The sequence below is a fragment of the Trachurus japonicus genome, chromosome 11 (assembly GCF_045865225.1).
Source record: "Trachurus japonicus isolate A0001 chromosome 11, Traja_1.0".
In the NCBI taxonomy this organism is placed as follows: Eukaryota; Metazoa; Chordata; class Actinopteri; order Carangiformes; family Carangidae; genus Trachurus; species Trachurus japonicus.
The window spans coordinates 31186388-31214159 of NC_140917.1; the positions used below are offsets into that span (position 1 = coordinate 31186388).

Consider the following 27772-nt stretch of genomic DNA (forward strand, 5'->3'; position numbering starts at 1 on the left):
TGCAAGACCAGTATTGATTGTATGGCAGGCTTTGTCTGCAAAACAGTATTTAAATTAATCCAAATGGAATGTTTTTACTCATATCAGCGAGTTTTTCACATAAACAAGACTTTCTGAGTCATTGTACTTGAAAGCCTCAGGTAAAGCAGGAGTAAGGATGATTTTTTTTTTTAAACTAGTTTTGCTGTAGGTTCTAAATGTATATACATTTTATCTTTTTTATATTAACTATTTATTCACAGTTTTTCAAGTTAAATCTCTTTGTCTTGCTCATTTTTTTAAACATTGTGTGTGTCACAAATGTTTCAGACATTCTTACTGTGTAATGGCTTTCTGACAGTGCAGTCACTCGACAACTAAAGTGTACTGTCACTGCACAACAGCCTTACAGTATCCTAGTGTACATTGTTATTATTTTTTTAATATATATTTTTTAATGTTATTTCCAATGTAAATGACTTTCACCTCAGTATCAGCCTGTGTTTAGTTTAGTTTAGCTTAGCATCTTTACTGTGGTTTCAGGGAGAACCTAACCTTTGAACATGGGTTCTTTTATGACGTGTCTAAATGTTATTTACTGTCTTGGGTTGTTAGAAGACTCAGGGCACTGACTGCCAAATGAAGCATGCACTCTTATTTCATTCTGTAATGTTTGCCAGACTGACTAGACATTGGTATGTGTTCTTGTGACCTTGTATGACCTAAAAGAACCATCAACTCTAAATGCTGTGTATATTTTAGCATGATATGCATTGCATTCCTGCTAAATTTGCTGGATTTCATGTGTTAGGGTTAGTGATAAAAAAAGAAAAGAAATGCCATTATAATTATGTATCTAGCCTGTGACAGCAAAATGGTTTTTTAGAGGAAAGTAGCAGAGATATTGTTTGCAAAGTATTTCAAAAGGCCTAAGTTGCAATAATTTAGTCTATACATATCACCACCTAGCCAACCCTGTGACATCTAACTAACTTTAGCCACTCAACTAGAAATCAAATGGGCCGCAGCATTGTTTACATTATAGATTTTGGTGTCCATTCCCTCATGAGAACATACACCCATTTATTTATTTACAGGACTCCTTAAAAGTGACACTAAAAACTTAAAGCAGAAGTAAGCGATATTTTTGTGTTAATATAAGTCTTAAATAGTTATATCTTCCGACAGCAATCACTTACATAGAGTGTTTGGACTGAAACACGGGTCTGTCAGTCACTCTGCTCTGCTCTGAGCCGAGGAGAAAACTTTTCTCGTATCCTACAATTTTTATCCAATGAGGAGAGAGAACGGCATGCAGGGCTGTGTGTGCAGCCAAGGGATGCGCGTGAATGTGCGACGTAGGGACGAGGACTGTTATGGTGCGTTCAAGGCAGCCCGTAACAAGTGTTTTTCCGACCTGTGAAGTGGTACCAGTTCGATCAGGTACGAGTTCACGGGTCGGAAGTTACGAGTGGTCGTTATAGTGACTTTCACAGGTAAAACAGGTCGGAAAAACACGAGTGGGTTGCCTGGAACGCTACAAAGTCTTAAGTCGTGACTTGAAGCTGTAATTTACGGTTTCAAAAGCCGGCCTGGAACGCAGCATTACCCAAAACGACCAGATCACTTACATCTGCTTTAATAAAAATCTCATATCAGCGAAGCTATTACGGAGATGGAGCTAAAAATGTTTAGCCAAGTGAAAGCATGAACAGTGGCACTACCACAGCTCTGCTCAAAGCAAAAGCATGCCTAATTTATATATTTATACTAATCTATACACAGACATGAAAGTAAAAGCAACTTTTTTTTTTCTTCTTCTGTTGAGGTATATGCTATTCTTCTTTCTTTAGCAGCAGCTATGCTCGGTGACTGTGTGCAGCCTCCAGCAGCTGCTGGGAGGACGGCTATTGTTCCTCAACAATGTATAGAACAGATTTTTCTACATTTTGCTTTGCGTGATGGGTTAAAGAAGCAGGATACAATGTGGTAATTAGTGAGCTTTAAAGATGCAGGGAGGCATGCTTCTTTGTAACTAGGCTGTCCTATTTAGTTGTGGGGGAAACAGCAGGATCACACTCTGGAAAACAGGATAATTATGTGCGATTCCCTAAACGCTGAAATATGATTTGAAGTCTGGGCCTTTCCTCTGGTTGTTTTTTGTTGCTGGATGACATCTCACTCCAAATCTGAGGGAAATATGCTTCACCAAAGCATTCATCACAAAATATGCACCAGATACACTGATTATGCACATACTGTAACAGCATTATGAACAGCTGATCACTTAATGGAGAGAGTTGTCCAAATGAAGACGTTTAATCATTTGCACTTCTTATGGATATAGGTGACACTGATCCACTGACATGTTCCTTAGGTTAAAGGTCAAAGCAAGCATGGCACTATGTTTTAAAAGTAACCTTGACATTGTCTGTATTGTACATATTACTTGTCTTTTTCACAGTATTAATATAATGTTCACCATGAGTCTGCATGATACTGAGCAGAGTGATAGATTAGCTTTATGTGAACAGGGACTGAACACAGAGGAGGCTGGAAGCATCAGTGGATCAGTTTCTATGTACTTGAGTTCATAATATTGCACGTCGTGCTGCACTACAGTGACCTCTAGGTAAAGTCCCTGTCACTTGTCTTGTTTCTTGTTGGTTGTGTTACTTCTTGTGTGATCGAGACAGAAATTGTCTTGTCAAAAATCTATACCAGTCTACCTCAGATGTGATTTTTGGTTTTAATATGGATAGCTTGAGAATAGCCGAGCCATAAACCAATTCTGTAAGTATTGTACAATGTTTGTCTATTTAGTTTTGTGTTTATATATTTATTACTTTGTTCATTTCCATTGTGATATATGCCACCTACAATACTTTAGATATCTTTATGCTTTTGTTGTTGCTGACAGTTTAATAAGACATATTATACTGAAGACCAAAGTGATGCTTTGGACAAAGAGAAATACAAAAGAATTTCATGAATAGAGGATGCTCTCTGACATCTTTCATCTGTTCTCTCCAGTGGAAACACACACACACACATGGGGTGATGTTCATGTTGACTGTCATGAGTACAAATTTGTTGAAAGTTGGATTTTCCTTCATGCTCAGGGTTATGTGTCCAGATGCTGCAGCTATGTAACTCAGTAAATAGTTGTGATTGCACATGTATGATTGTATCACTTTGAACTGGTGCTGCAAAACAATGGAAAATTAAAGATCAAAAGTAGAAAAGACTTGTTTTTGTTTCTTGTATCACTTCATCCTGCTCTGGGAAGCTAAGATCACATTTTCGATCTACACATCCCAACATTGAGACATAGGTAGGCCACTGTTGATCCATGGAAGATCTCCTCCACAAATGCCAGCAGGCCAGCCGTGATGGATCCAGACCGATGCGAGCCAGTGGGGGACCAGAGCCTGCAGGTAATGATCAGGTGTCTCATCTAGCCTGTAGAGGGAGCTGTGGCCCACCTGCTCTGTCAGGTACAAATCTCGTGTTCCTTCTCCTGCAGCACCATCATGAGGAGGAACTCACTGATCTGGAGAATCAGCTCAGATCTGTTGCCATCCAGGTTGACATCAGTCAGAATAATAGCCTGCTCCACCAAGATGAAAAATGGTCTGCTTTTATGAAGGCTACAGAGATTTACTCTACTACTCTACTACTCTACTACAAAGACACTTTGTTGGCACAATATGCACGTTTATTTATGTCTTTCTCTGTCCTCCTCTTTCTCTCTCAATATTCAATCCAGTACACAAAACAATGAGTTTTTTCTAACATAAAAATCTAATTAGTTAAATAATTCATGTTGAAAAGACAATAGAAGGGAGCTATGCATTGTCTCTTTAAATGCATCCCCAAAAGTTATACCTACTTGATTTGTGAAATGATTTTTAAGAGTCATGTCTTGGAAGAGAAAATAAAAAAACACTGATGCTGCAGTAGCTGCCAAAGGTGGTGTTTCCTCTGGGAGCTGATGTCAGTGGCTCTGCGTTCATTAAAGGGGGTGTCACCCTGCTGCTCTGTCTGCCAGCCCACCTGCTCATCACTGCCTGGAAACTAATGATTTTACTCTGTATGTAAACATACATGTTAGCATATGACTGACTCCCTGCTGTCTTAGTGTAATGAAACTGTAGAAAAACACAAATCAATTCCTTTGTCAGTTTCAGGATTTTAGAAGGTTGAGGTTTTTCCAGCCTCTGCAATGCATACATTTCATTTCCATTTTGTTTTTCACCATCTCTGACACCCCAAATCTAATCAGTTCATTCTGTGAATCCCAGTAAATGTTTCTGCCAAGTCTGAAGCTCTGTCAAGTGGTTAGGCTACTGAGATGTTGTATCCACAGCAATGGGATGGACTGACATTAACTGGCTGAACTGCTGAAATCTGAGTTTTCTAGTGGAGGTATGTAAACAGTGAACATAGAGATTGGGATAAGTAGGTCCACAGCTGGAGTTGTGTCCAAATGTAGAAAGTCTCCAGTGGTATCAGCGGGGCTGCAATGAGAGGAAATGTTGAAATGAAATCTAGGCTACATCATCTGCCCTCTGACATTGCTGCGTTAAGTCCCTATTGACTGTATGGAGGTGGTCCAGGCAATGATTAGAATAAGACAAGAATCAGTAGATTATCCCAGCAACTGATTAAAAGATAGGATAAAACTAATTTTTTTTTGTTTTTTACTACTAGCCTACTAGCCTACTCATTAAGCCTCAAGTCATTGTCACCACAGTGTCATATATCACAGAATGAAAACAGCTCCATATACAGCAAACAGTAAATGTACGGTAATATGGGGTAGCCTATAATTACAGCCAATAGTTAACAGACTGTTTCACTATTTTAAGTAGATGCAATTTAAAGTTTTTGGTTGAATCGCAGGGCCATTAGAATGTATTGCAAGGGTTTATGCAGGTGTTCTTGTGCTTGTGTTCACTCCCTGCAAGTGACAGCTCGGCTTGAGAGGGAGGACTCGCTGCCTGGCTGCTGAAAAAAAAAGGTACGTAAAGTTAGCCACATTTAGCCAGAGGTATGGCCGGAAGTTTTGTAATGTTCCTCCAAAATACAGCTCAAAATGTATCAACCCAGATAAGTTGTCAGTAACAGAGCGTATACCAGAGCGATAGCTATCTATCGCTCTGGCGTATCTATCGCTAAGGTTGTTATGGATTTGTAGCTAGCTAACTGTGAAAACAGGTAATATGTAGCTACAAAAAAAAGGATAATGGGATTTGGTTTAGTGTGTAGGACCATTAGACTTCTACAGCCATTATATTTCACAAACTTGAACAAAAATATTATTGATTAAGTGACGTTATTGTCAAACAAAACAAAACATATAAAAACAAATAAAAACACAGCAGTTCTTTGTATTTGAAAGGCTCTCATGGGTTGGACAAAAAATCTGTAGACTACACTAGGAAGTTTTTATTTATTTATTTATTTTTTACATTTTTATTTTGTTATGGGTGGAAAGTTAAACATCTCCACATCTCTATACATGAGGTTTTTAAACAATAGGGTTAGTGACACGTTCTGGGGAATATCATCCCAACAGGCATCGGTCTTGCTCATAGACTGTAAAAAAACAGTCTTGTTCTGCTCTGCCCTATGGCTCTGCCGGAGTTTTACGGTGTTGTACTTTAAAAGGAAGTTTATTTTGAAAAGAGCAGGCGGAAGTCGTCTCATCCTGGCCACCGCTGCGCTGCACTGCACAGCAGCTGCACGCTCTCACGTCCAGTGTTTGACAAAACCTCCCCGGTCTGACTGTGCGAGCAGAACGTGCGCGGCGGTAATGGCTGCCAGGGAGAGTGAGGAAGACAACAAATGAAGCCCTGAGAAACGACTCCAAGGTGAGACCGGAGAGGTGTCAACTTTCAGGAGGACAAACGCTGCGTCCTACATTTCAACTATTGTCCTGGCTGCTCTGCTTACTTGTGTACTTGGCTCGCAGGTGTGTGTGTGTGTTTGGAGGAATCTGGTTGAATTGCTTGATGGCACACATACACACGCGCGCGCGCGCACATACACACACACAGAGGACAATAAACTGTCAATAGCCAGTACTTGCCATGCATGCCCCCTGAACGCACCACTGTTAGTTGAATTCAGGGGCGGTGAACTTGTGCTGGGGTTGAATTATATAAGCCTGGTGCAGACATACATGTCGATTGTGCTGGTGAGAGCTGGACTCTTTGTTAGCGGGTGTTAACGTGATTAGCTAACGTTAGCTCAGCAACAACATCGTGAGCTGACGGTGGCCAGGCCACTTAGCTGTTAGCCTGTTAGCCAATCAGCCCAGTGGGTGTCTTAATTATCCCGTTAGCATGCTGGCTACCATCCTGTCTGTCTGTGTGGGAGACGGCTTCTCTCCTCATACTCCTGCTCACTGTTCATCATATCCCCAACCTGTGATGGGAATAACGGCGTTACTAACGGCGCTATACTTTTCAGTAACGAGTAATCAGAAAAGTTACTGTTTCCCCAGTTGTAACGCCGTTACCGTTACTGATAATAAAATGTGCCGTTGCTTGACTCAAATAGTCCTGTCAAAAATAGTACACCCGTTAAAGTGTGCCTACGTTATTTACACTTTTTTTTAACGCAACAGTTACGCTTCCTGGTAATTAGTTACTTTTTTTAATGTAGAAATTCAGTTAGGCTACTAACTCAGTTAGGAAAAGTAACTATAAAAAGTAACGTGGCCAGCTGTCATCAACTGACAGTGTTGTCAATCTTTATATTAACTCCAAGTTTCAATACTGTGTATGCAGACGCTGGGTACTTAAAGGGATAGTTCAACATTTTGCACATTTTTGCCAATTGCCATAATCCCTATAGTCATAGCAGTAGGTTCATTACCTTTAATTATCGGCGCATGTTGTTTTGAGCTCAGTGAACACAATGGAGGTGAACGGTACAGGTCCCTTGTCCCTCATCAAACTCAGAGTATACACAATCCAACAACTCCAAAACGCTCTCGTGGACAAGTTGGGACCTGCACATTTACCATGCTATTAACTCATTGAGTGCCGCGCTCCTTTCCAAAGTTTTAGTCAAGTGTACCGGCAAATTAGACCATATTTGACTTTTTATTTTAGAGCCATAGTGTATTCTATATTATTGCCACCAACACATACTGTAGCTCATTTGAAAGGTTTAACTTTATCCTTCAAATGGCCACAAACCGTTTGTTTCTACGTGCCTCCGTTCCTGAGAAAAGTCAAGCTAAACATGGCTGGGTTTCACCAAAATCCCTCCTTTTTTTCTAGAAAAGGAGATAGAGCGTCTTTTATGAAAGCTGCGCTGTTTGTGCCTGTCGCTCTTCTCACACTCGCATTTCTGGATCAAAGGGCTCGTATAAGATAAATATACACAACAATTGTTGTTCTATTCACAAAACCACCATCGGGGGCGGGGGGGGCGCCACTAAACAACAATAACACAGACGCACCGTGCCGTGTCACAGCCTCTCGCCGCGGAACGTGAGGCTCTGCCGGCCACAGCGGCTCGCGAACACCGGTCCCGCCGGTGGTCGTGGTCCTTCTGTGGTACGGGTCGGTGGTGCCGGTCTGCTTTGACCCAGAGACCATCAGATTTTACCGCGGGAGGACTTTGGGGAGGACACGGTGTTGCTCCAGATGAAGACCGGGCGGGACTGTCGGCTGAGAGCTTCCTGGTTCAGCTCCCAGCTGCTGCAGCCTCGCGGGTGAGAGCAGAGCAGCTGCTGCATCCACATGCAGAACTCCGTTTGCAGAAGCTGAGTTATGATAAAAACTTCCAGATCATGAGCTGTCATGTGACTTTGATCGTCATCTATTTCAGTTCTCCTCGTCGTAGAGTCCCCAAATTTACATATAATGTGTATTAAAGTGTCTATTTTCATAATTTAAAAAAAAAGCAAAAAACGAAAAATTTCGTTTTTGGCACTCAACGCATGGGAACGAAAAACGAGAAATTACGTGGTTGGCACTCAATGAGTTAAATAATAATGAGACAGAGTTGTTTTCGAGGCAAATGCATAGTTGGAACTACATTCCAGACATGTCAGCAGGACGGAGTGATTTCAAAAGTGGAAGTAGTTCCAATGTGTCGTAATGTTACATAATTATACAGGATTATTTCATAGTGTGGCGAATGTGCGTGTCACAACTTGTCCATGAGATTATTTAGGCGTTGTTGGATTGTGTATTTGATGACCTGTACTGTTCACCTAATGAACCTACCCCTACGACTAGGGGTTATGGCTATAGGCGAATTTGCCAAAATGTTGAACAGTGTCAGCGTCACTTGCCCTGTCATTGTTACTGCGTTAGAGCGCTGCACTGTTGGCTGCTACAGTGCTAACTTGCACTGTGGGTCCAACTTTGGGGTTATCTTAATGCTGTATATTACACACTTCTACATATCAATACCAGTAATTTGATTCTGTAGGAGGAAGTAGAGCTGAAACACAAAACCTGTAATTATTTAACAGAGGATGAAAAACAATGCTGACATGAGTGCTCGGTCATTTGTCAAGTACAAGAGTTAACCATGCCCCAAGCTCTATCATCTAATAATCAGCATCTTTGGATTTTAAAAATGTTACTGAGGGGTAAGAAATGACTTGACTACCTGGAAACCTCAGAGCAATTCTGGATATAAAAAATAGTTGCAGTATAAGTTGTATGCTTGATCAGATAAAATAAGATATCCTACTTTATTTATCCCAGTTACTGTCCCATATTATTGTGTCACAGCAACAGGCAAATAGAAAAATAAGAGAAGGAATAATGTAGAGACCATTTTTGAATAAGAATATCCATAATTTAAAGTAATAGTATGTGTAGTGAATACGGAGAAGTATAATGGTGCTACATGAATACAGGTGTTGGAAACAAAGATGAGTAGTTATTCATTGTGTCCGGAGTGTTCTCTGTTAGACTCTGTGAAATCTACCCTTTTGTTTGTTTGCTGTTAAAAAACTCATTAGAATAACAGATTCTCCAAAAAGTCCAAAGTTTCAACCTTGGAGTTTTTTTTCCAGACCAGCAGGTGGATCAGGATTATGTAACTAGTAGCCTACTACATGATAAGGATGAGTGACGTTGACTCCTCTGGTTGGAGTATGACTTTTCCCACGCTTTCAGTTTTCAATGTAAACATTTGTATGGTGCCATTGGAGGCTCTGGGGAACATCACGTGTGTGTTTGACATGTACAGAGGCTACTGTACGTCAGGACATGTGACGCCTGAACAAGGTGTAAAGAGATACCAGTTTGTGAAACCTGATGGCAGTTTGTGGTCATTTGGGTTGGCTCCAGTGTATAGTGTCATTGAGGTGTGTATGTGTGTGTACTGCAGAGTCGTTGATTGTGTTTTGTGTGGTGATATGTGAATTGTTTCATTTCATTGTTCCAGCGGAGAGGTTGAAGAGATTGAAGCGATACGAAGAGAAACAAGAAGAGACGCTGTTGTATTTATTTCAACAAAACTGTGTTTGTTCTTCGGGGAACTAGAACACATGTTGATTATGAGAGAACCACCCACTGTGGAGTCAAGTTACATCTAAACAGATGTCTTCTTCTATATGAAACTCATAGAGGAATTTAAAGGTACATTGTGTAGGAATTGCTCCCATCTAGCGTTGCGGTATTGTATTTTTCATGCTTCATTCACTTGAAATTGGGCAGACGACAGCCGCTGCAAGTAATGGTGTAAGCAAGTGGTCCGTCAGCATGAGGCAAAACAATACGCAATAATATGTTGTCATGGCGATGTCGTATTGTGTACCTGTCCTGAACCACGTTTTACCGGCTTTCTCCCGACTTCTGTGACTAAAATGACATCTGGTTTGTTACCGACGGCCGTCTGCCCGACTGCAGGTGAATGCAGCATCAGTGTAACGCTCCATTCCTCCTCACTGCGTTACCGCGGTGACTTTTCACAGACGCCACCTCCACCTGAGCCGACAGCTCCGGTGTCTCCGCTGAGTTTCCGTGGTTTCCTACCGTCACGCTGCCACTGAACGTAAAAACATGGCGACACGACATGGCAGCCAGCACCGAGCTTACCCGCTCCATGTAGATATGAATAATATGAACGGCAAATTCAGAGCTTACCGGAACACTTCAGTCTGTTGATGGGGGGTGATTACTGATTAATGAAAAACAGACTTTTGAACAAAATAATCGATTTTCATGAATAGATAACAGGAGAAGTTACACAATGTCCCTTTAAAGTTTCTTAGAGGAAAAGACATTGTGGTGGGCTAGAAGGATGAGATAATGTTGGATAATCTCAAGTATGTCATCATTGGGAATTATAGGCCCTGGGGAGATATGGTGAATGGCATTCCACTTAACATCACTTAACACCCACTTAACATACAAGACTTGCAAGCTATTAAGTGATGCCCAAATGTAAGGCTTCTGTGATATATCATAAGAGTTTGATGTCAACAGTAGCAGGAGGAGGTTTTGTCAAGCTACAGTTGACATCAAACTCTTATGATTGTTGTCCCTCCTCGGTACACTAAAAAAATCACAATATTTCGATATTTAAAAACACTTGCTCATCGCACGATCGAGAGTTGGCTAACTTAGCACGGGCAAGAAAGGGGGAAAAAAAAATCACAGTTTAGTGTACAGGGTGAAAGAAACAGGTGCAAGCTGGCGTGCTGCTGAGTTAGTTTGGCTTTAGCTTTTGCATCTGGCCCATTTCCTAACAGGTTTCAGCAGCAGCGACGCAGCAGCAGCACTGTCTCACAACTCGTGGAGGCAATTAGGGAACTTTAAAAACCTGTTGGCCACAAAGAGCGTCAGACTCTCTGAGTTATAACTCAGACTAATGTGAACACACAGACTCGATGCATTTATTTTTAGATTCAATGTGATTTCTGCTTTCCTGTCACAGATATCCATCGCAAATAAACGTCAATAAATCCACTTACAGATCGTAGAAAAACAGCAACACTTCCCATAACTGCAGAACTTGCCCGAGAACCATCATGTCATATTTGAAGTTTTCATGCGTAATAATCCTGTGCTGTTGTCAGTCAGTGGTGTATGTATCCAGTCTCACAGGGCAGCTGGTGTTGCTTCAGACTGTGATCTTTGGTTCAAAGTCTGCTAAACTGTAAGAAAACAAGATGTCTAACACCCATGTCCCCTCCCCACCCCCCCAGTGTGGACTAGGATGGTAAGCAGCCAGCCGAAGTACGAGCTGATCCAGGAGGTGGGGCGCGGCAGCTATGGCGTGGTCTACGAGGCGGCGGTGAAGCGCACGGGGGCCCGGGTGGCGGTGAAGAAGATCCGCTGCCACTCTCCGGAGAACGTGGAGCTGGCCCTGCGTGAGTTCTGGGCCCTCAGCAGCATCCAGAGCCAGCACCCCAACGTCATCCACCTGGAGGAATGTATCCTGCAGCGGGACCAGCTGGCCCAGAGGATGAACCACGGCTCCAGCTCCCCGCTCTACCTGGAGGTGAGGACACTGCTTTGTACTGACAGTGTGCTGTAACTCTGCTGTGAGTAGGGATGTCACCATTGTAGATTTTCTTGGTATGATTATTGTCAGAAAAATAATCACAGTATTACGATTATCACGATTATTATGCGTTAACAACAACAAACAAAACTCTGATGGCGGTGAGAAGTTTGATGGCTCTGATGAGCATTTGCATCCATTTGTTATTGTCTTTTGAAGAAATCTATGAGACTGTAAGTGACAGCAGAGCTGCAGCAGATCAATCGGTATAATCGGTAATATTGGTATTATAGCTTTATACATTTTTTTGAAGAATGCTCAGTTTTCCCTGAGACCATAGTCATATCGTATTGTATCAATATCAATCTATCTGGCATAAATGTCGAGATAAGACATTTTGTCCATATCATTCAGCTCTAAATGGAATCACTTCCTGACCTGATTGGTTGTTTTCTCAGTTCAGTTGAGCTCAGCAGCAGCGTGCAGGCCGGCAATGGAACTGCAGTGTGGTCTGTCAATCACTCAATCACTCGCAAATCTGGTGGCAGAGACTCTCAATGTGAGGGAACGGTGTATGTTCAATGTGTTCACTGTCCGCACTGTCACTCAGGGCTGAGGGCTCATGTGCACTGTGTGATACGCTCACTGAAGGTACCACAAGCAATAGATGATACGTTTGTGAATGTGTGAACGTAGTACTGAAAGTAGTGTTGTGCCATTTGCAAACGTGTCATTTTGTCGCTCGCAAGCCTCAGTCAGTCTGTTCAGTGAGCCTACTAGCCTACACAGTGAATGGAAACCTCAGGGCTCAGTCTTGAACTGAATCCTGATTGGCTGGGAGTCAGACGATGCACCGTGCAGTCAGGCCAAGCACTGAACGATTCAGTGAGCGGATTTTTTGAACAAATCTTCTTAATGAACTGATTCTAGAGATTCAGTATTGTCAGAAGAGCTGCTGTTCCCAACACTAGTTAGAGTTAGTCGTGACGTATTGTGAGGTGGGTGACAGTATCATCAGGGAGTTGATCAGTGGGATGTGCTTTCACCGGGGTAAAAGCTAGCTCAAGTTTACATTTGGACAATTTCTGCCGTTTTTGTGTGTGGACATATCATATCAGCCTGATAAGACCCCAGATATCTGTGTGTGGTATTAGAGAATAGGGCTGAGGTGTAGACCTTTTTTGTGTTTATACAGTGACAACACGTCTTGTGGGCAGAGCTGAGCTGCTGGTTCAGAGTGTTAGGTGTCAGGAATACGCCAAAACCAGAAGGCTTCTCTAATGACTTTAATGGATTATCACCAAAGTGGATAATGAGGGGACACAATCTGGATTTAGAAAGACATCTCCAGTCATTAAGTCGTAGCTGTAACTCTCTATAATGTGGCGCCAAGGCTTAGCTAAGTTTGTGCACAGCCATACTGTGAAGTCAATATCATATGACTGGTATAATGTCACTGTATGGCTCATTCATTTGTTGAATGGTTATAATGCTGAGTGATGTCATTAGAGCTGCAACAATTCATCGATTAATCGAACAATAATCCGTTATTAAATGAATCGTCAACTAGTTTGATAATCAAATAATCAGTTTGAGTCGTTTTTTAAGAAAAAAATGGCCAAATTCTCTGATTTCAGCTTCTTAAATGTGAATATTTCTGCTTTCTTTGTTCCTTTATGACAATAAACTGAGTGTCTCTTTGGTTTGTGGACAAAACAAGACATTTGAGGACGTCATCTTGTGGTTTGGGAAACACTGATTGATATTTTTACATTTTATGGACCAATCAATTAATCGTTAACATAATCAACAGATTAATTGATAATGAAAATCATTAGTTGCAGCCCTAGATGTCATAGCTATATTGTCTTTGAGCAGTAACATGTTGCTTTTGCTTATTTGCTAATGTTGCTAACACTGGTTAATGGTATTGACCATTAGGAGCGTCCCAGCTTCATGGCTGCTGCTGGTCATTATTGTCTCAGGTGGCCTGCACCTGTTTAATCCAAGCTCAGTGTAAGAGTCTCCTCTGACGTCTGCTGGTGTGTGTACACTTGTGTTACCCTCCTGCTTTCTGTTTCACTGTGTGGGTGTCACGGCCCCTCCCCACACGCACGGAGCAGAGATAAGGAGAGACAGGTTGACAGCTGGTTACATTAAGTGCAATAAAAGCTTTCAAACAAGTGCTTATAGTCCCTATAAAAGCAGTGATAGACAGTCAGAGACCTCAGATATCTAAAAGTCAGAGACAGTTGGCAGCTCCACTGCTGAAGGCAGGGAAGCCAGACCTGAGAGCAAGAGCCAATCAGGTGTTTAAAGATGCACTGAAGGGTAGTGTTGCATGATACATCAATACTAAAAAAGTATCAAGATAAACCCTGCAGTTTAGAACAGCGGGATGCCCCACTTTATTGGTAGGACCGTGTTTTTTTTTTTTTTTTTTTTTTTTTAAAGTATATTTTTTGGCTTTTCATGCCTTTATTCGATAGGACAGTTGAGAGTGTGACAGGAAATGGGAGGCAGAGATGGGGGGAATGACATGCAGGATAGGGCCGTCCGACGCGGGACTCGAACCGGGGCCGCCTGCAGCGAGGACTATAGCCTCAACACATGGGGCGGGTGCTCTACCAACTGAGCTAAATTCCGCCCTGGTAGGACCGTGTTTTATTAAAGCTGTGTTTCCTCTGCTCCTGCTGGTACATTGGATGTGCAGATGTATTTTTTTCTCCTAATCACGCTGCACCTCTTCCATAGACATAACAGATGGAAATACGTGTCCACGGAGTTTGGACAAAAGACACAACATGTAGACAAATACGACAACATTTTAGTTTCGTATCCAACACAGCCCAGTGTCCATGTGTAAAAGATGTTTGACACCCACACAGACCAAGGGAGGCAACATATCCAACAAACCTACAGACTCTTGCACTGTGCTGGACAGTCTGTGCTTCAGAGTGAGTAGAAGAATGGAATAGAATAGAAAAATTCTTTCCCCCTGGAGGGAAATTCAAGTCACCCAGCAGCTTACAAGAACACATGGCAAAAAAAGATAACACAAACACACAGAACAATAAATAACCTAAAATGTTATAAACACAAAGTAAAAGTGTATAATCTAACAAATGGCATTGTGCATCTTGATGGCAGCAGGAATGAAGGATTTCAGCAGATGTCACCTGCACTTGACCAGGACAGAGGACACACAGGTGCAGTTCTCTGAGCTTCTAGCAGGACATACCACTACCAAACAGGAAGCTTCTGCTGTGCAACAAAGATGCATCTTTCTAGAGCTAAGAAACAAGTGTTAGCATTAGCTTAAGTCTTGCTAACAACAAGAAGGAGGAGCAGAAGCTTTCTGCTCTGCAGTGACAGGTGCTTGTAGAAGTTTGGAAAACTCTGCCTGTGTTCTCTGATACTGACACCTGCAGACTGACCTGTGTGGAGGAATCTGTTGTTTTATGGATTATTTTCACATCCACTGTCTTGTATCGACAGCTCCATGTTACCTTCTCCACTATTTCTTAGTTTTTTTTCATTTCAGTATCAACATATTTAGGCCGGTATGTATCAAAGTCATAATTGTGGGTTTGTTGGAGGCACTGTGGAAAGATGGCCTTCTACATTTCTATGGCACCTGTACCCCCACCCTCCTTTGTGAGTGTCTATGTTTAGAAATACAAGCCCGCTTTAGATGGGACATTCTGACCCATATAATTTAAAATATTGATTAGTGGAACATGGGAAAAGTTACTATCAGTGGATTTTATTGATTTTTATTTGTCCTCATTATATTTCAAGGAAAATCATTCCCTTAGGTTTTGGAACTACAATTCCCATAATTTGCAGCATGACAATGTAAATGAGTAGTGAGTAAGTTTCCAGGTACAACTCGAACCCCATTTTTTTTTAGCATACATTTGTTTACATTTGACAAACTAGCTTTTTCAGAATGACAGCTACCAACATGATTCTCTCTTCGTTACACTTAAGTCACTTCTCTAGTGGATGAATTCATTTTTGGACACTCTTTCTATGAAGATATAAAACAAGTAACACACCACCTAGCTATAAAGCTACAGTTACAGATGTAAAATTAAAAGAAAACATTGCTACTGAAGCTGTCAGTGTTTTCCAAAAGCGTATAGCTGTTGCACTGAGTAGACTGCTGAGTGATTAATAAGGTGGAAACATCACTGTGTTAATGTCAGGCCATTACAATAACAGTTCCTGTGGTTCAGTGAGGCTTAGAGCAACAGAAGGAAGTGAAAATCAACCTTAAACCTTAACCTTCAGCACCGGTGGTGGTCCAAGCCTAATGTGTCAGCATACATTATCAAAGCCAGATCTCGTTATGCTCTACAAAATGAATCTTTGCTTGTGAGAAGTGGGGCCAAACATTCCTGTCACAGAGATGAGACAACAAGCTTGGGAAGGAATCCAGTGACATTTTAAGACGCGCTTGAAAAGCACTCATTGGTCCACCACATGCTGCCACGTCCTAAAATAGACCAACACTGTAATTTCTGTAATGAATTGGAAGCCTGCTTTGATTTACAGAGTGTATCATGATATCCTGTGACACGTCCTAGACAGATTATAAGAGGAATGAAATATTGTCATGTTGCTGCTGGGACGGATGACTGGGCAGATTTTTCTGTGACAATTTAGACTTAATAAATTAAATCAGAGATGTATTTTTCCCCCAGTAATTCAGTGACTGTTGTTACTTAATCTAGTTTTATTGATGATGTTAATGTTATTAAAGTCAGAGGTTGCAAATTTAGGCACTTGGACTAAAGGAAGGAATGCAGCCCTGGTGATCTACACTAGAGGTGCCGAAAAAAATGTCTCAAAAATGCATTGAGATTCTTAATTGGACGATTCCAAATCAATGCAGTTACACTTAGGCTAATCGATTTTTATATAATAATCATTCAAGTTTGATAATGTTGTTTACATCCAGTTATTTCTTTTATTTTGAAGCACAATGACAGGGTTTTTCCTGTATAGAGAATTTTTTGAGTTTCGCTTTTACCGCACACGACTGTCATGCATGCGCGCTTGAATGTGTGTGTGTGTGTGTGTGTACAACAATAACAGAGAAAGAGCGCTGTGAGGAGATGAATGAACGGAACATATTGCGTTGGTCGAGCCAAAAGCAGAAAAATCTATTCATGGCGGAAATAATTCATCGAATGTATGGGAAACACTGTCTTAGTTTATAATCTCCTCTCCTGTTGTCAATAAACACACCTGGAGACGGTGCTGCAACCCAACTACACAGCTGTTAGATGATTGGCTGTTTGCCTGTCACTCGTAGCTTCCAGGGATGTTTCAATGTCCCACATCCTTGGGTTTTGCACTGCTGACTTGAAACATCAGAACAGACATGTCCTGTGTGGCAACAACACCACTAATCTGCACGTCTGCTGCTGCTGTTGATGATGATGATGAAGCAGAAGAGCTGGAAGCTTCTGGCTGGATCGGTGTTGTCCGTCCCCACAGTCACGTGACTCAGCTGTCAGGTCAGAGCGGGTCAGCGGGGGGCTCCCCTGCCCGTCAACCTGTCTGCAGCCTCTCAGGCACTCTGCCAGCGCTCGATTGTAGTCTCTCAGTGACACGCAGGGCTATTGTCAAACCATTCATTCGGTTTTCTGCAGCGCCAGCTTTGGACATTTTCCCAGAATCCCTTTTATTCCAGTTCTTTTTTTTTATGGCTCTGTAATGTTCCAGTAGATGCCTCGAAAAGAACAAATGATAATAGGGTGGAATTATCTGACCGCACCGACTGTGGGATAAATGCCTCCACCCTCTCTGGGCAGTGGATTCCTTGGCTAATGGCTTATCAAACAATCTGCAGACATGTATTTACAGCAGGGATTTGCTGCTTTCACATATCCAGAGCATGCGTTTGACCGGTTAAACTACTGGTGTGTAGTCAGACCAGCTTCGACTGAGAGAACTGCTTCCACTGGTATTTGAGCTGAGGTCACATACCGGCCGATTGACACCTTGTCTGAATCTGAATTCCCTAATACTTTGATCTCTTCCTGTCACATGCCGATTAACCTGCTGTCAGTAGATCTATAACTATTCTTAACTCATTTTCCACACACTCTGAATTCGCTCCATTCCGTCTACGTTGCGTTTAAGATCTGACTGACTGATCACACCCTCGCCCACTGCATGCGTTGCATCTTCGATCTGTCTCCAGAGCCCAGAGCAGCTGGAGACCTGAGGTCATGAGAGAACTACAAACTATCATGATGACAGCTGTGTATAAATTCAGATTTTAATATAAACAACAGATCACTCTGAGGTTTATTTGCCTTTCAACATTACTCAGTTTTTTTTTTCTTTTTACTTTCTGTTTGTGTTCTTGTAGAATGGATGTGTCATATAATAAAATGTTGTGGTTTTCCACCTCCATGATTAGTTTTTCTTCCTCCATGACATCGTGTTACCTTCAGAACCCTCTGACTCACTGACAACTTGTTGCCTGTGCCAGCCAGTGAAACTAATGTTGACAAAGTGATGATTTGATGTTTGGAAGTTGATCCATTGTGTTATTTTTTTTTTTAAATTTACCGGATGCTCTGTGTGTTTGACTTCCTGTGTGGGGTGATCTAATCGACTTGAACTGACTGCAAAAATAGACCTGTTGTGTATTTCTGCCGGATCTGAGAAGTGCCACAACGCAATGCTCTGATTGACTTGAATGGGGAAAATCAATAGACCGGTCAAACTATCGATAAATGGTGTTGAAATTGAACAAGTTTATGAACATACATATAGATAAGAGAGACTAGAGAATGCATTTCCTGAAGGAAATACGGGTGAATGCTGAAATTAGAAGATCTGGTTAACCTCCACACTGCTGTAATACTCTACACAACAACCTACTTCCACCCTGCAGACAGACGTTATTCAATAAATACAAAACATTAGGATAAAGTAAGCCAATTATTAGTATAAATTGAAGATGATGCTTAGATTAATATTATTTATTGTTTTCAGTTTAGACAAAAAAATCTTGTGATCTTGTTCTGTTTCTGCAACTTTCCTTCTTGTAAGTAGGGTAGGCAAAAATAAGCTGGTACTTCAGTCCACACCTTTCTGGCCATACTTACAGTAATATAGAAATCCAAATTGTATGTATATATCATGTAGTGTTGAATGGACTACTAACTACAGTACTACTACTACTAATGGGAGCAAATTACTCTGGTGTGAGCAACTGAGACGCAACGGAGCGGCGAGTATGTGGAAAAATGTTGGGGTCACATTCACAGCGGCATCACGGCTGCATTCCTCTCTTAAGAGGCGGTTGTACTCCATCAGTGCTGCTGACTGGATGGTTTGAGAGCTTGAAGAGATTGGAGTGGGTTGTCTGATTAGCTTTTTCAGAACCAGCGAGCAAACATTCACACCCACTTGACATTGTGATTGGATTGCTGTTGCTAGGATGGGACTCTGTCTCTCTCTGTCTCTCGTGTTTTTAATCTCTACTGTTTCTGGCATGTAGCTCAACGACAGCAACATTATCTGTGTCTTAATCTGGTGGTGACAGCCAGCTTCACACTCTGCCTTCCAGCTGAGAACAAGTCTAATCACATATATTCTGATATGAAACCAGCTCTTTTCCCTTTGTGTAACCCAGTCCCAGACTGTGCTGTGTTTGATGGCTGCATGTCAACCTGCATTACAATACACTTTGATCTCTTTAGGACAATCCATGGTGTCAAACACTGCATGACCATAAATGTCATCATCTCCCCAATTCCTGAGGATGTGCGCAGAGCCCTATGCTGACAGCTGTGTGCATCTCAGCGTCTGTGTGTGCGCGCGCGTGTGTGTCTGCGTGTGCCCGGCTGCCCAGGCGATAGATGAGTAAACAGGATGCACATTTCACACGTTGTATCTATTCTTGTTCACACACTTTTCTTTTAGTTTTCAGGTGATCAGGTCGACTTCAACATCACTCTGCAGTTAAACGGAAATTAACACTTTATTGCAACTTATTCAGTACTAAAATGAACTTCCCTTTTTATATCAGCACACTAGCTTTAACTGCCATCTCAGCTTCATGCATTATTTCACCTATTTCCATGATCTAGTCTGCAAGTTCTTGCTGTGAGTCCATTTGAATAACTTTTTAATGCCTGTGCCTGTGTGCTGGTTGAGTGCCAGTGTTAGAGATGCAATGTTTTCAGGTGGTCCATCTGTAGTCCATCCCATTCTCCTGAACATCATGTCTCAGTCACACTGTGCTCTCAAATTTTAGTGATTCACTTAGACTTAACAATGACCTGGTCAGACTCACAGTTGTCTCTAAGGATGAAGGGATGACATTTATATTTAGACGGTCAAAGGTCAGTTTCACTGTAACTGCAAAGTTGCGACCATATAAGAAACGATCACAAGACGCTGAACTTAAATAAAACTTTCTAAGTGATTTTTTATGTTATTGTTTGACAAACGTATAATTTAAAAGGAACTATGCAAATCTGTTCACTTCTCCACTGTGTTGCTAACCCTCCTCCCGGCCATGATGTGCATTTGTTTGTGCAACGAAGCCTGTGTTAAATCAATCAATAGAATGGTACATAAAGCTATTTATCATTTACACATTACAATGTGTCTATTTGTGTAGTCTTATCTGTCGTAAACAAGAGATTACATGTTATGGGGTGTGTTTGTGTCACGGTGCTGCAGAGGCGAGAGCAGGAACACCAGGGCGGCGACACAAAGTTAGTTTTCAGCCAAGAGACGCTACGTTCTCCCTGTAACAAGTTAAGCCATTTACAAAAACAGGATATACAGGAAGTAAGATAACCTATAGTACTAGGTACTAGGTGGAGAAGGGGTAGGAAGTAATAAGCTAATGCTTCTTCTTACTCCTTTTCAAACATACAAAGGTTTTTATCGACTAGTGCTTCAAGTGTAATATGTTATTCACATGTTTGAAATAAAGTATTCATCCATTCATTCATTCATTCATTCATTCATTTATTAAACCATCACAATTACTCCAAAGCTCTTTAATTAAGGTAAAAATGTAGCATAGTTAAGGTAAAAAATCCTGCACAGTTCCTCTTTAAACACCATGTATCAAACTCCATCTCGTTAAATCCTAATTAAATGTGAGATGGATGGACCCTCTCAGGTTTATGGTCAGCTGAGGGGAGTTCACTTCCTCCTGAAAAAAACAGAGGCCTTAAAAATGGCCCGCAGAGGCAGGTGGGAGACAACATGGTGTGAATACAAAACTGTCTTTGTTTAGTTATGAGTGACATCTTTTCCTCACACTGCTGAGCTGCCCGCTGAGGATCAGTGCAGACTGAGTCCACACTGAAGTGACCTGATCATCCAGGTTGTGCTTGCTCAGCTTTGTCTGTCGGGTCTGGAGCTGATGCTCTGCTTTGTTTCTATTTGCTGGAACTGCAGCTGTCAGACAGCTGTTTAGTGGCTCACTAAAGGGTTAGTTAAGTATCTGTTACCATGCTGCTGCTGCTGCTGTTTGTCATCAATAGATTTTTTCAATTCCATTTCTTCAAGTAGGCCCCTCCCGACTGGGACGGCTAACATGAGCTAAAGCTAATCCTCCTGCTGCCTTGAGATCTCTACATTCCACTGGTCCAAAGAGTCCATAGAGAAATACACACAGCGGCTTTAGGTCAGGAGGTAGAGCGAGTCGGTGGTTTGATTCCCTGCTGCTCCAGTCCGCATGTCAAAGTGTCGTTGTGAAGGACGCTGAACCCGCACTTAACCTCCCAGATGTGTCAACCGGTGAATGATGATGAATGATTAGCCTTCCAAGCGCTCTAGCAATGAAAAATCGCATTACGAATAATGCGACAAACAGTGTAAAGCACTTTGAGTGGTCCTAGAGACATTTACCAGTTACCATATAGAGCCATGATGAGCCATCAGGCCCTGTGTAAGTGATGATACAAAGGAACAGTCGCCACTTGCAGCTGTGTGTTCACATGTGCCACTGCATTTATTCAGAACGTGAGTGTTCTTAAATACTATTAAATTCGGCTTTTGCATTGTTCCTTTCTGGGTCAGAGAACACAACAGCAGAGGGACTCTGAGGTGTTTGTTCTCTGACCTGGAAAGGAACAATGCGGAAGCTGTGGTAAGTTTGAATTTTGCTTTAATTAATTGTAAAGCAAATAAAAAAATTTAAATGATGGTCAAAAGGATTTTACTTGCAACCACAGAACAATTTTAAAATTAGTCTGAAGTCCAGAACTTTGAAAAAATGAACAAAAACAATTATAAAGGTCCACACGCTGCAGTTGGGAGTATGGATGGTATGAAATGAACTGATCATGATTCATGGGTGATCTGATATCTGAGGAAAACATTAGTTACGACTGGAAATGCCCTTTAACAGGCGAGTCTGACCCGAACAGCCCGACGGGACGTGCTGGTTCGGACCAGAAATTAAATAGAAATGAACTCGGGTCATTTTTCCTCTTCTTTTTTTTTTTTGGCCGAGTCCGGCCGGGTTCGGGTCGAGAATAAATGCTATAGGGAGCCGTGTCGAGTCTGGGCTTTAACAGTCTGGTCTGGTTGGATTTTAATTTTCAGGCCCGTTGAGAACTCTAGAAATCAAAACATCTCACGACTGATCACAGATCAGATCTATGGTCTGATTAGCTCAGTCAGTAGTTGTTCATTGTTTTGACACTTTTATTCAAGCATTTGCAAGTGAAGAAACATCGCAACGCGTTTATATTGACAAAGCGTAACCACAATTTTAATTTCTTTGGGTTTAGGGAAAGGTTTATTCCACCTCTCTGACCTGTTCATTCTGATTGAGCTGTTTATATGGAGCATTTTCATTCGGTTTGGACATCTAAACCGATTCTAATCGGAGTATTTGGCTCCATGTAAAAACAGCCAGTGTTGGATGTTATTTGTGATCACTGGTCCTGAAACTCAGCAGAGCTTCTGTAGTTAGTTCAGGTTTGATTTAGAATCTAAGCAGCAGGATTTCAGGAACACTTGATAAGTGTTAATAATACTGTGGGAGGTGCTAACTGCAGAAACTGGCTGTGCTTCATGTCGACTGACTTCTCTCTTCCTGTGTTTCCGCTGCAGCTGGTAGAGACATCTCTGAAGGGCGAGATCACGTTTGACCCATGCTGTGCCTACTACCTGTGGTTCGTCATGGACTTCTGCGACGGCGGCGACATGAACGCCTACCTGCTGTCCCGCAAGCCCAGCCGCAAGACCAACACCAGCTTCATGCTGCAGCTGGGCAGCGCGCTGGCCTTCCTGCACCGCAACCAGATCATCCACCGCGACCTCAAACCGGACAACATCCTCATCTCCCAGGCCTGCACGCCCGCCGGCTCCACCGAGCCCACCCTCAAAGTGGCCGACTTCGGCCTGAGCAAGGTGTGCTCGGCCTCGGGGCTCAACCCGGAGGAGCCGGCCAGCGTCAACAAGTGCTTCCTGTCCACGGCGTGCGGCACGGACTTCTACATGGCGCCCGAGGTGTGGGAGGGCCACTACACGGCCAAGGCGGACATCTTCGCCCTGGGGGTGATCATCTGGGCCATGGTGGAGCGCATCACCTTCGTGGACGTGGAGACTCAGAAGGAGCTCCTGGGCAGCTACGTGCAGCAGGGCTCGGAGATCGTCCCGCTGGGGGAGGCTCTGTTAGAGAACCCAAAGATGGAGCTGCTGATCCCCGCCAGGAAAAAGAGCATGAACAGCCACATGAAGCAGCTGATCAGGGAGATGCTGTCGGCCAACCCTCAGGAGAGGCCCGACGCCTTTGAACTGGAGCTCAGGCTGGTCCGTATCGCCTGCAGAGAGCTGGACTGGGACACGTGATGGCCCAACAGACACACCACAGGACTCGGCCTATCAAGCACATGTATACATCTCATCAGCCACTGTTAACCTAAATGGTCACATAACGGGGGATTGTTGTTGTTTATGTTGTTGTTGTTGTTTTTTGTTTTGTTTTTTAAACTAGGGAACAATAACTAGAACAGTCATTGTTTGTGTCCTGGCTTAAACTTCACCCAGTTTCCAAGCACACACAGTCCTCTACAAGCTTTGTCTTTATAATCAAGAGGAGAGGTGCGACACCCACCGCTGCTGCTGCTCAACACTGCAGCTTAGACTCAGGCTACTCACATCACAGCTTCCGCTTCCTTCTCACGGAATCACCAGGATAGACCGGAAAAGCAGGAATGACCCCAAAAGGTCCCTGGATTCATTTAGAAAGTGAAAGTCAAAAGCGACCGTCGGTGTCAGTTTGTCTACAAATACCGTCCTGGACTCGGTGCTAATTGTTACCAAATGCAATATGAGACATTATCCTGTGATTTTTACAATGTGCATTTCTCCAATATGAAAACACAGTCGCCTCAGTGTGTAGAATGTTTTTTTAGAAACAAAAAAAGAAACTGATCTCCGCCTGGTCCTTACCACCAGCATTAATACGGACGTCCAGATTTGATTCTGTTTCGGCATCAAATGCAGACATGCCCTAAATGCTCAGGTAAGACAAACCTACAGCGCGATGGTATTTGTAGACAAACGTCTCACTCACGCCGTCAGTTTTCCTCAATTCGGAGGGTAAAAAAAAAAACTTTGGTGCTTGAAGATAAGATTTCATTTTTTTGTCGTTGCTCGTGTGGGTGGGGGGGGGCGGTTTATCACAAGTGTCCAGCACTGCAGGTGCCGGTGGTTGGCGCTTTTTCCTCTTTCTCAGCTCTCTGCAGACTTCAAGATAAAGTCTATTGGTCCCAGACACACCCTTAACCCATTAAAAAGAATGTATAACGATCAAGGCAGGGCACTTTTATTTAGATTGAGCCTTAAACACAAAAAACAAACACTTAATTCTGATTCCACAGCGCTTCACACTGTCAGTGAGGAAGAGATGGATCAATCTGGTTTGTCACAACGTGGGTCATTCCTGTCCATGATGTCCAATATTGTTAATGTGACCTTCACTATGCCTCAGTTAAGTCATGCATATATGCTGTTTGCAGTGACAATAGTGGCAGATTTGCCACATCACAGCCCTGGTAACTATAGAAACACTCGGCCCACACAAGTAGGAAAATACTTACAGCAAAGTGGAGGAGACTCTGTTAGCTAATATTAGCTAAATAACACTGACTCTGACTGAAATGGTTGAAAACTTGTTTCTGTTTCACATCCAAACCCTGTAAGAGACTCGTTAATACACATTTACCTGATGGCTACTTGAATAATAAAATTCAAACTTAAAGGTATAGTTCGGTTTTTTTGAAGTGGGGTTGTATGAGGTACAAATAGCCATTAAGTATGATATCTGCAGTGGAAAGGTCTCTGCACCCCCCCCCCCCCCACTGAGAAACACCAGCAGATATTATACTTAATGGCCCTTGTACCTCATACAACCCCACTTGAAAAAAAGCTGCACTATCCCTTTAAAAAACACTGTAGATCTTAAATAAGCCATCACAGACACAGAAACAATGAGCTGGCCTTAACATTCCTTCCTCTGTGGAGCATGATAAGAAAATAATGATTCACTCACTAGTTTGTGAGGAACAGATGTTTCTCAGTTCGCTTCATTTATAAAGCAGAATGTCTCAATTCCAGCTTCTCCAATATAAATATCTGGCTTGCCTCATCCGCTAATTATAAATTGAATATCAGTGGAGTTTGGACTTGAATAAGATAAAACAACATGTCAGATGATTTGATCTGGGAAATGGGCACAGACTTTGGGCACCATTTCCTGTCATTTTAATGGCCTTACTGATTGATGAAGAAATGAGGCGATGTATAACACATGATGATGTTTACAGAATACACACTGACATCAGAAGACTGAGGTGGAGGACAGAGCATTGAGTTTGCTGCATTCTGGGTAAACTAGCATAAATGCTATTTATAGCAACACATAGCTTTTTAATGTGACTTTAAACTGTGACACAAAAACACAGGCTCCCACACAGTCAATGTGTCACTTCAGAAAGAATGAGGAGCTCCACCTAATAAGGCCGGCCCCAATAAAACCAGCTTAGGCAATAAATGCAGTGGTACGCTGCACCGACCCATGCTACACACTTGAACTGAATATAAACATTCATTTCAGTAATTGATGATTACTGTATATGCTTGTGGCCTTAGGATCAACATGACCACTGACTGCATTACTCTGTGCAGTACGACACACGCTGTTTAAACGACTCATTTAGAAAGTGATGCTTTAAAAATATAGACACCAAATTTAACTTGAATGTTTCAGTGTACACTGATGGACAAAATGCAAACGGTCAATATTCAGAGATGGTGTCTTAAACGTGTCAGAGCCTCCTCTCTTCTGATTTCAAGAATTAAGAAATTTATTTAGCCATTTTGTGCACAGGCAAGCTAGGTACAATAGGATTTTTTGTGCAGAGTCCCTGATGAGTCAGACTCCAAACTGTTTTAAAAGAATAAGTCAAGGAAAAAAGATAAAGAAAACATCAATAAATAACATTAAAGAATAAAACACAGGTCTGATTGGCTCACTGACTTGTTGCCGGAGCTCCAGAGAGAAGCTGGAAGAGGAGATGTAACACGGACACTCCGATGGTTTTTGGTTTTTGAAACCACTTATCTATCTTCTTGGTGTAAAACTGTAAAATGTGGGACATTTCGATAATTAACTAAAGCTGATAATTCATCTTTGTGAACAATGTATTTCCTCTGTGCAGTCATGCATCATTGGCAGTATTATGGGCAAACTCCACTGTAGAAACGTAGCTATGTTAACAGATGGTGAATATAATGTTATCATAGCCAACAAAGGCAGTAATGTACAAAAGTATGGAAGTTAACACCCAAGTTGTAGTAAACCAGAATGATCCAATATTGGTAACGATAAGAAAATCCCAACAAGTGAGTGTGCTACAAAGAAGCAGTGTGGCCTGGTGGCCTCACCAGTGGTAAATGAATTCACTCCCCATGTTGTTTAAACACATGTGTGAGCTGCTTGAATTCAAAGAGCGGTGACATGAATATTCACATCTGTATCCATTTCCACTGAAAACCTGAATGAGAAAAAAAAGGGGGTGGGGGGAGGGGGGTTCAATGAAAGCACTTTTAATTTTTGATTTTTTTTTTTTTTTGTGGTTTATATTTATTCCTAATAACTATCTCACTGCATTATATGGAGGAGCTGTGCGTCGGTATTTAGTTTATCAGGCGAACACAATGTCAGCCAACAGTCTACTTATGCATGACGTGTCTCTCACCTTCAGGGAAGAAGCAGGAGAAGACGCCAGCTCTCACAATCCTCCATGAGCCAGAGGATCTCTGCTTTTTTTTTTTCTCTCTCCTTTGACACATAATACTGTTGTGTTTAACCTGATCTCCTTTCACTGTGTCACTGCTCCTCGTTTCCTCGGGCTCTGGATCTTACAGTAATCCCTTTCTTTATGCTTCCGACAGGCTAATTCTAAGCCTATTAAGTTGTTGCAGCACTTGGCAGAGGATCATGCCTGGGACCCCTCTTGCCTTTTAGGTCATACATAATTCGTGCACTTTTGCGAATTTTACAAAAAGAAAAAACTATAAAACCAAACAATCCTGGCTTCTTTGTTGCGCTCAAACTCTGGTGGCAAATCAAATTTCCCTCGACTTGTCGCCAACATTTATCTTATATATGGCCTTAAATTCTCCCTGTAGCTATAATAGTTTGATTTCCTGTCATGGTGTGATTGAGATTTGCCTTATTTCAGACTCACTGCTCTTTCTTTTTTTTTTTTTTTTTGGTTGACACTAAAGTGGCCTCATCGATATCGCTCTCAGAGCAACAACAATTGGCAGAAGTTGTGCTCAAGATGCACCGCGTTCCACTTCAGCGAGGTGCTTGGGTATGAATAGCAATACCACAAATCAGTATTAAAAAAAAAAAAAAAGTAAAGAAAAAAAAAGGCCTGTCTTTTACTACAGGACATCTATGCTGCTTTGGGACAATGTTGCGTCGCTTCAAGAATGTGGTATTTGTGGCTTTTCTGTACGTGGATCAGACAAAAGTTTTGGACACAAAGTAGGTCACCCATATCCTCAAGAGCTCAAAGCAGAACAGAGCATGATGGGTAGAGTCATTTCCGGCAAGATATCTTCCTTTTTACTCTTTTTAGACAAGAGATGGAGGGTGGGGGTGGGGGGGTAGCAGCAGGAAGACTCTTGACTTCCTGTGAGGTTTGCCAAACAAATGCTAGCTCTGTGGTATCAAGAGATTTCACCCTTTTGATTTGTTTTCAGTTCCTTTGCACATGTGTAA

The 27772-nt window shown here is 42.1% G+C and overlaps 1 protein-coding gene across 2 annotated transcripts; it reads left to right on the top strand.

Moving 5' to 3' along the window:
- Positions 1-4918: 4918 nt before the first annotated feature.
- On the top strand, positions 4919-25515 carry pdik1l (PDLIM1 interacting kinase 1 like). Of its 2 annotated transcripts, none has more exons than XM_085792269.1 (3): positions 4919-5002; positions 11171-11466; positions 22585-25515. In XM_085792269.1, exons 2-3 carry the CDS (start codon positions 11182-11184, stop codon positions 23323-23325), a joined length of 1026 nt encoding a protein of 341 aa, XP_085648395.1. In that variant the 5' UTR covers positions 4919-5002; positions 11171-11181; the 3' UTR covers positions 23326-25515. The 2 variants fall into 2 exon arrangements, with proteins under 2 accessions (XP_085648395.1, XP_085648394.1); XM_085792268.1 differs by lacking the exon at positions 4919-5002 and adding an exon at positions 5643-5855.
- Positions 25516-27772: the final 2257 nt, after the last annotated feature.

Excerpts from the sequence above, each read along its gene's own strand:
- pdik1l (XM_085792269.1), top strand. The coding sequence starts at position 11,182 with ATGGTAAGCAGCCAGCCGAAGTACGAGCTGATCCAGGAGGTGGGGCGC. Across the intron at positions 11,467-22,584 it reads GCTCCCCGCTCTACCTGGAG|CTGGTAGAGACATCTCTGAA; the intron begins GTGAGGACACTG and ends TTTCCGCTGCAG.